The sequence below is a fragment of the Alligator sinensis genome, unplaced genomic scaffold (assembly GCF_000455745.1).
Source record: "Alligator sinensis unplaced genomic scaffold, ASM45574v1 scaffold19_1, whole genome shotgun sequence".
Lineage (NCBI taxonomy): Eukaryota > Metazoa > Chordata > Crocodylia > Alligatoridae > Alligator > Alligator sinensis.
Window position 1 is genome coordinate 1,196,985 of NW_005841916.1, and position 9,373 is coordinate 1,206,357.

The following is a 9,373-nucleotide window of genomic DNA, read 5'->3' on the forward strand; positions in this document are numbered from 1 at the left end:
ACCATGTTTCTATGTACCTCTATTTCCACAAGACCTGTTTATACCTTTCTTGTCATCTCTTTGTTTATACTGTTGGTCCCTTTCCCCTGCTTTAAACTCCAGCTGCCAACAGGTACAGCCTGCCAGCCTGGTTTTTGTAGGCCTCTGGTATCCATCCCATTGTTGTAAGCATTTCTAGTGCAATAGCCACTCACTAAGATTTGATGACCAATCATTGTCCCAAGTCTAGAGGGTGCATGTGAGAGGCCTTGCAAATGAGGTCATCCCATAATGACAGGAATATTCAGAACACAGCAATGTCTGTGGTTACAGCTACATAAGAACTCAGGTCAGCCAAGGTGAGGACCTGGTACAAGTTTTTCTTAGAAAGTTTATAATGTTTTGACAATCTCTCAGCTAGAGTTTAGAGAGGCTTGCAAAAAACACTATCACATCTAGAAGCTAAACTGGGAGGATGAGCAGGGATAGAAGTTATTTAAACTTTAGCTTGATTTATCATTTACTAAAACATTAAAAAAAATCAGTATAACACTTGAATATGAAATATTGTTGAACTGATTCTTTTAAACATCTCATTTCTTTAAGGACACTCTTGGGAAACCCCCAGCTAAGGAAATTCCACTGGTTGATCACTGCAAATACAAGTGAGGTTTTGATCACTACATCTGTTCAAGGGCTACTATTTGTGTTGCTAAACTTATTTGTTCTAGTATAATGTTTTATTTTTAAGGCCCTGGTCTTGCAGCTAATTCCATTCAGACAGGCAGACCCATGCATTAGTTGTGTGGAGTCACTTGAAGGTTTGGGAGCTGTGTTTGGCCCCTTTAAATGTCAGATTCAGGAACCTGGCAAGGCTGGAGTGTGAATGAGAATTGAAGTTTTTTGTAGGAAATAAGCACAGAAGTCTTTCTTAGATCCCAAATCACAAATAAATGCATGTATTGATTGAAAATGCTCCACTAGAACCTATCAACAGCTGTTGGTGACACCAGATCCTTTTTTGTGATCTTCCATTCAATTTGTCATAGCCATCATGTTTCTATTGCATTAATATAATCATCATGATTGCCAATGTTCTGTGGACCTTTTCCCCTGCCAGACAGTGGAAAACCTACCAGTCCTGATCTGGCTCCCACTGTTGGGAGTTTGGGGTGAGATGTGCCCTTCAGCTTAGCCTCGTCTAAGTGAGACCCCACTGGCTGTTATACTAAAGGCAGGGGAGGGGAGACAGAAAATGCAGAGTAGTTATTTATAGCCTAGGCTCCACAAGTTTTTAACTTGGAGTAAAGGCACAGAGCATGTTACCAGAGCAGACAAGAATTTTACAAACCTTAAAAATGTCTTTAGCTATAGGTTTGATGGCTCTGGGAAACCCATACAAAAATGTGATTTATTTTTTTACAGATACCTTTTTAATTTTCGCGGGGTGGCAGCCAGCTTCCGTCTCAAACATCTCTTCCTGTGTGGCTCACTTGTCTTTCATGTGGGTGAGGAGTGGCTGGAGTTTTTCTACCCACAGCTGAAGCCTTGGGTTCACTACATCCCTGTTAAATCAGACCTCTCTGATGTCAGGTGAGAGACTAAAGCTGATCTGCCTGGTATTACCCAGTAATGGCTAGGGGATTATTCAGCCTGATTTGCTGTAGTGGGCTGAATGCTTGAAGTATTATGCAGACTGATTTGCTGTAGTGGGCTGAATGCTTGAAGTGTGATTTTAACCAGTAAGTACCCATACCTTGTCTCATATTCAGAGCAGCAAAGGTAGAGTATCAAGCAGTGGCTGAGCAATTGGCAGTTCCTTAGAGGGATGGGGGGTGTATGTGTGCGTGTTGTTTTCTTTTCTTTGCAGATGGGGTGTGTATGTGTGCGTGTTGTTTTCTTTTCTTTGCAAAAGAAGAAAACAAAACCCTCAGTATGTTTTAGTTAGATACCAAGTGGATTAAAGCCTTTCACATGTAAAAGGTAAACAAGTTACTGCCCTGATTAGAGGCATACAAGGCATGTAGACAGTCTAGTCTAATATTGTCTAGATTACTGGATGCATTTTGGATTCTGCCCATAATTTTGTAATGTAAACCTTTGTTCTGAGATCCCGATCAGAGGGCTATATTGAATTTTACCAAGACATTCAGTACATCTTGGGAGGTGGGGGAGGTAGAGAGCAAAAATCTAAAAATCGAGGCAAGCCCTCAGCATTTCTGACATGCAGAGTACAAAAGAGAGCAGTTGGCCTACCCAGTAACGCGTTCCAACAGCTCTCCAATCTCGGAGTTGACTTCCTCTCCCTCAGAACTGCCCGTTGCTGCAAACTACAAATGTATTCCTGGTTATGATATTAGCAACACCAATAGTACATGATGTTTGAGAATCCACAAATCCATCTCTGCCACAGTAGCCTGGCCCAGAGTTGCAGTACTCTACCTTGATGCTGTGGTTACCTGCTACCTGTTGTCTTCATTTTAGGGAACTGTTGCAGTTTGTGAAGGAAAATGATGATATAGCACAAGAAATTTCAGAGCGGTAAGTTTTACATCCTTCCTGACGCAGGGAATTCTCTTTCCTGTTTCATCAGCGAGAAGTGCAACCTGTAGAGGACAGCCTTGTGATAACAATGCACAGTGTATTTATCATAAGCAGTGAAGTTGTATGGTTTACACTACTAATGACAGAGTAGCATCATTTCACATTATAGCCTCTAGTTCAGATCTGATGCTGTAGGCCCGTCATCCCCTCTCCCAAGAGCCAGGGGGTCTTAACTTTAGGCCACTTTGTAAAATGTGCTAACTTCAGTGAACAAATGTCCACATCACAAAAATGCCACCACTGGTTGTAGTATCTGGTGCTCTTAAGGAAATAGTCAAGGCTCATGGGTAAGCCAGTGTTGGGAAAGCTTGTACTGATATCCTCCAGACTATTCCTATTCGTTATTCACAAGACATTTCAGTCTTTAGAGGCTTCAGTGCTAGCGAAAAGTCAGCTTAACATTTATAAAAAAGTAGTACTGCATGTTGCTCTTCAAAAATATATGACAACCCCAGACACCAATCAGCAAAAGCCAGATCAAAAGGATTTGATTTGGCAAAAAACCCTGAATCAAAGGATTTTTTTTTTTGTCAGAACCAAGAATTGACTCTGGTCTGATATTTTTGTTTGTCTTCAGAGGGCGCCAGTTCATCACAGACCACTTGCGGATGGAGGATGTCTCTTGTTACTGGGAGAATCTGCTGACTGAATATTCTAAAACCCTGACTTACAAAGTTAAAAGGAAGAAGAACTACGATGTTGTCTCCAAACATTTGAAAACGGAGCTTTAAAAGGCTATTATGGTTCTCTCCAATTCAAGGCCTGTAGCTGGTGATCACTGTGGAAATCCAAAGATTACATATCTTCTCTTAGATTCCTTTCAACACAGCCCATACACTAAAACTATAGTAAACAGAAGAATTGGAACGTAACATAATTCCTGTATGATCCGATCTCATCACACAATATCTATAACACCATTAGCTAGGCCTAAACTCCTAGATAAGATAGATAAATAATGAAGTGACTATGTTTAGTGTTCAGAGCAGGGAACTGGGTGCTGCTACCACCTACCTCTGACTCGCTATGGACCTGACCTAAACTCCATTGCAGTCCATGGAATCCTTGGGGTTATAACACCTCTGTGACCGTGGGCACATCATTTAGTCCCCCTGTACCTCCCTTGTACTACTATTTTTGGCAAATTGTCACCATTATTTTAGTAATGTGATGATGGTCAGGGGACAGGCATTTCTTGTCAGCAGCAGAGATTGGGGGTTTAGGTTAGTTTTATGGGTAATTTAGAATATAATTTTTTTTGTAGGTTTATGTAATTTTGTAAGAGCTCAGATGCTCAGGCCAAAATGGGCAGTTGAACACTTGTGCAAACTTCCTACCTCATAACCCATGTGTGTAATGTTTATAGCATGCACTGTAGTCCTGAGGTGAGGGGGGCAGTTGTAACGCAGTGTTCTCACTTTGAATACAGCTCTCCTTTACTTGCATTTGCTTTTAAGGGCTGCATCCAGACAAGCGTGGCCATACAGTATGTGGCACCACAGACCCGTCCATGGTGCCACTCACCGCACGTTTTGGCATTCCCTGCGCTGCCACTACCTTGCAGCATGGGGGGTGGTTTTTTGAACCCTGAAGATCCGGGGGCAAAAAAACTGGCACAGAAAAAAAAGAGTGGTGCATGTGGAGGCAGCACACAGTGCCCAAAATGAGCCTGGCCAGCTGGAGGTGTACCTGCAGGCTCCCAGGTAAGATTTCATAGACATTAGGGTGGAAGGGACCTCGCTACATCATCGTCCAGCCCCCTGTCCAAGGGGCAGGAAGTCAGCTGGAGCAAATGATCCCAGCAAAATAGGCATGCAGGTGTTTCTTGAAAGTGTCCAAAGTAGGTGCTTGCACTACCTCTGGGGGGAGTCTATTCCAGGCAGCTGGGGCCAGCACAGTTGCTGGCCCTAGCCTCCCCTACCCCACCCAGGGTAACCTGCCACCCACTGAGGGGTGCATGGAATGGGCGTTTCCCAGGGACAACTAGCAATGACACAAGGTATGCCGCTGATAGTTATCCCTGGGGAACCAAAGTTCCTGCTTATCTGGACACAGCCAAGGTCTTGCAGTAAGGCCATACTTTCTGACCTAGGATTGCTGAATGGAGATTTTATTCTGTACATTCCTTTGGATGCTTATCTTAAATGTGTGTCTGTCTCTCTCCTTTTGTATCCATGTAATCTCTTTACAAATGCTGTCAGCTTGGCTGACTCCCAGAACACTAGTTTTGGCTGTGAATGGTTGTGTGTCAGTGGGATTCTCCTCTTTACAGCCTCTGAAGAGTACACAGCAGAGTGAAGCAAAGTGCTAAGACTGGTCTGAAACACAGTGGTGGGGAAAAAGGAGACCAAGGCAACAGCTTACCGTCTCCTCCTTTGGCAAGTATGTCAAAGGAGGAGAAAACGCACAATCTCATCATCCTGATAAACTGTGGGGCTGCAAATTTTGAGCACCTGCCTGACCATGCTGCCTGGAAAGCACTGCTAGCTCCTAGAACAAGGCACTGTGGACCAGACATGGTAGCTGGAGCACCAGTTGCAGGGCCACTGGCTGGACTGATATAATTCCAGCACATAAAATAATTAAATCAGATTTTAAAATTAACTTGATAAGAACTGTCCAGTAGTGGATTTTTTTTGTTGTTGTTAAAAGCTTGAATGATCGTTTTTAAAGAGGAGTCAGTTATCTCGAATGATGAAACCGATTATTAACCATATTTTTTTAAAACTTATTTTTTGTTTTTAAGTGCTTTTAGATTAAAAACAAACAAACTCCTGTTTGTTGGCTGGATTATTTCTCAATTAAAGGGAAGATTTTGCTGTAATCAAGGATCCAAGGATCTGGACAGCCAGATCTGGATGCTTTTAGCGGAACTGTAGTCTCAGGGGAATGGGATTTAAATATGGAGCTTTTAACATTTAAGTCACTGATTCATAACTAGTCCAGATTGGTAATGATTGATAAGTGTTCAGTGCCAGAGTGAAACAGTTCATGCATTTCAATTAATTTCCTCTTTCACATCACTATAACAGTCATAATGCTTTAGCCTTTTTGTTAGCAGGTTCAAAGAAGCCTGGGAGTGAACCCTTTAATCTCTAGAGATGGTTGCTCCCTCATGGGTAGCATTGATGGAGCTTCCCTCTTCTGCAAGCTTTTCATTAGTTGTACTGCCGTTGTACTATACATATGCCCCAGTATGCCTCAAGACTCCATTGTGGTAGGTACCTTATAAGCATACAGTGAAAAGACAATTTTGAATGCAAGATAAAAAACAGGAGCACATGAAACAAGGAATCAAGATTGATCAGCCTAGCAAGCTGCAGGTCGGTCTTGCACGTCGGCTGGTTACCTTAAGATTTTTGTAAGCATCAAAGGAGAGTTGAAAGGATGGTTTTGAAGGGGGATGATAAAGAGGCCTTGTGGGGATTTCCCCCATGCATAAGGTGCTTTTTTGAAAGTGTAAAAACCATGTAAGCTGTCATCAATAGCAAAGCAGAGGTAGGTACCTGCTTTGTACACAGGAGATAGAGAGGGTGGGGATATAATGGCAGGGCCTGCCAGTTGTTTAAGGGGTAATAATTTACAGTCTGACACTAAGTGAAATATTAGGCACACCACTTCTAGGCAACCTGCGTCTCCCGACTCAATCCAGTGGGGCAGCTAAACTGTTCTCACTACAGACACAACTAACATCACATAAAGATGCTGCATTAACTTGAATATATGACGATGTGAGTATTGTCACGTGAAAGTCTTCATCAAAGGAATATTCCAGTCCATATATTATTTTAGTAAGACATTTCTATTACTCTTGGACTTTTAGAAATATATCATTTTTTTGACTGAAACATTATGCTAGGAAGATATAAAGGTGCAGGTACTTGAAATACAAACTGTAGTTATTTTGATGTGATGGAGAAAGGGAATCTGAAGGGGTACATAGAAGAGGTGATGCAGTCAAAGGTATGAGCCAAGGCAACTATCCTTGTAGTCTCCAAGGCAAACTAATTTTTTCCCTTCGAAATTTAAAAAGAATAGAGACTTGAACTACAGCTATGGGATAGTGATCATAGGAGAGAAGAGGAATGTATAGTTCCTTGTATTGTATTTTCAATTCTGAGTACCCTGGATATGCATTCTTTCTAATGGAAGCACAACAGATTTTCATTTCTCACATAGTTAAAAATAACTTCTGATCCTGCCAAAATCCAGAGGGCTGTAAAGGAAATGTAAACAGGGACTTGAGCAGAAACGCTGCAACTTCCTCTGTCCTTATGTTCCCATCATAGTGGCTTTTTTTTTGTCAGCAGATACAGGGGCTCCTTTGCAACTTTTACTGGGACAGGGAGGTCAATGAAATGTTATCAACTAGCAGTTCATTCTACTTTAAAGACTCTCCTTGCTATTCTGCATTCATATGATGGTCAGGATCCCCAACAAAGGACTGGACAAATTTCTGGAGGCAAGCGGCATCAGTAGTGGTTAAGCATGGGAGTGAGGGGGACAGACTCTGAATCAGAACTTCCTAAGCCTTAAATGCTGGAGGCTGCAAGTGGAAAAAACCCTAGTCATACCCAGTTCACTCTCCCTTTCTGCATCCACTCTCTGCCACTGTGTGTCTTTGCTACTGGAGACTTAGATGCTGAATGGGTACAGGATGCAGCCATGGCATTTCAAGGCACAGACCATGTCCATGGTGGTCAGTCTTCCTTTAATGCGCTTGGCGTAGGTGATAGCATCCAGGAAAATCTTCAGCACCCTGTGGGTCTCCTCATAGATGAGCCCTGAGATGCGCTTCATGGCCCCTCAGCAGGCCAGGCAGTGGATGGCTGGTTTGGCCATGCTATAGATGTTGTGCAGTACCTGGTGGTAGTGCTTGGTGCCTCCTTTGCCTGGCTGGACGTCTTCACAAGGGAACTGAAAGCATAACATGTAGAAATGATGCTGGGCAATATGGCCCTGTGGGCTGAGCTAGTGAGTGGCAGTTCTTCCATTCTAATTGTTACTTCTGTATCCAGGCTCCATCCCGGAAGGTGCACGTCAGTGGTGTGGCCTCTAGGACAGACTTGGCACTGTCCAGATGGAAGTCATCACTTTGCTTAGAGGGCATCAGCCTTGTTTTAAGTAGCATTCCTCCCTCGGGGGTGTGTGTGTGTGTGTGTGTGTGTGTGTGTGTGCACGCGCGCACGCATACAGTGGACTGTGTTTCCTGGCAGAGAAGGTTTAGAGGAGCCACGCTTAGCTCTTGCTTGGACTTCTGCCAGGTTCCCGGCTAGAGTGCCCCTATGCAGTTCTATATGTACTCCGGTGGTGCCGGGGGGCAGTGCTTTATTTAGAGTGGCACCTGGAACTGCTCTAATTAAAGCGCCACTGCATCACATGTATCAGTGTTCCCAGGCTTCAAAATGATGGTGGAGGCACTTGAAATAAAGCTCATTCAATGAACTTTAGTTCAAATGCCCTGTCACTATTTTTAAGTGTGGGGACGCCAATGCATGAGAGGCAGGAGGATACTGGAGAGCAGTAATTGCCACGGTCCAGCAGATTTGATTGAGTCTCCTCCGACATGCTGGAATTCCAACATGTTGGAGCAGCCTCCTCACTTCTGATACCCAGAGCCATCCCTAGGGATGTGTGGGTCCTGGGGCATATCAGCTTGTGCGGGGCCCAGGGGGCGGCAAGCTAGCGGAGCAGGGGTGGCAAGCGGCTGGGGCCAGCAGCACTCAGCAGTGGCAGAGCCAGCAGCGCTCGGCAGTGGCAGAGCCAGTGGCACTCAGCAGCGGAGGCACGTGGCAGCTGCAGCAGGGCCTGTACAGCGCTGTCTGCAGGGTCCCGGGCACCCCAGCTTGGGACAGCCCTACTGATGCCAGCCCCTTCTGTGTGTGGAGCGAGACCCTGGTGCACGTGGCATGCCTACCTGGAGCATGCCAGGCTGCAGCCTCTCTTTCACCTCCTCCAAAACCTGCTGAGGTTCTGGCTGCACTTCTTCCTGCATTTTCATTTATGCCCTTCCCATCTGGGCCCCTCTCCCCAAGCCCTAGGACCTCCTGGTCAACCTCCTCCTGGCCAAGTCTAAGCTCACAATATGTTTGGCTGGGAAAGGAGGTTCTGGCCAGGAGGGCCCCTGGGGACTGCTTTCCTGTCCCTTGTTCCCTCATGTCTCCAGGCAGAGCTGCACAGGGCAACATTCAGTAGCTCCTCCGACTCATTAGAGAGCCAAGGAGAAACTGTCCGGCGTGCGCTGCTCTGTCCCCCCCCTCAGCACACTTGCTACAAATCCCCGGTCCTGTCTGTTTTGTTATCAATTGTCCCAAGGAATCCGCAATACGCCCTTAGTGGATCCCATCACCCTGGGGGCTTACAGTTTTACTTGGTGGACCCACGCTTCCCCGAAGGCATCGCAAAAGGCCTGGCTAGAGGGTCTTGCCCCTCTGCTAGGGGCCAGAAGCACGGCTGCGTTTGGGGTCAGGAGGGAACGTTGCCTCCTGGGCAGATTGGGGGTGCATGTGTTGCGGTGTGCGTGTGCTGTGTGCGTGTCGGAGGGCATGTGGGGGGCGTTGGTGTGTGTGTGATGGAGGGTGTGGGGGTGGTGTGAGCATTACCCCCGTGGCAGATTGGGGTGTGTGTGTTGGGAGGGGGGCGGGCGTTGAGGGGCTCCGCGTATGTTTTCTTTCGGCGGGCGCGTGTGAACTGTACCCCGGACAGACTGAGCGCAAGCGCGTGCGCGTGCCAGCGGAGGCTGCCTTCCTGTCCAGCAAAAGGAGGCACCGGAAGGCCCTTCCGCTGCAGC

The 9,373-nt window shown here is 45.7% G+C and overlaps 2 protein-coding genes across 2 annotated transcripts in view; both read left to right on the top strand.

Moving 5' to 3' along the window:
* Positions 1–3,787, top strand: part of POGLUT1 (protein O-glucosyltransferase 1) — a 14,901-nt gene extending 11,114 nt beyond the window's left edge. The window contains exons 7-10 of the mRNA XM_025198216.1: positions 586–644; positions 1,405–1,572; positions 2,464–2,520; positions 3,161–3,787. Of these exons, the coding sequence (XP_025054001.1) occupies positions 586–644; positions 1,405–1,572; positions 2,464–2,520; positions 3,161–3,314 (438 nt within the window). The 3' untranslated portion in view covers positions 3,315–3,787. The remainder of the gene's footprint in view (positions 1–585; positions 645–1,404; positions 1,573–2,463; positions 2,521–3,160) is intronic.
* Positions 3,788–7,536: 3,749 nt separating this feature from the next.
* Positions 7,537–9,373, top strand: part of TIMMDC1 (translocase of inner mitochondrial membrane domain containing 1) — a 16,074-nt gene continuing 14,237 nt past the window's right edge. Inside the window, exon 1 of the mRNA XM_025198182.1 lies at positions 7,537–7,557. Within this exon, the coding sequence (XP_025053967.1) occupies positions 7,537–7,557 (21 nt within the window). The remainder of the gene's footprint in view (positions 7,558–9,373) is intronic.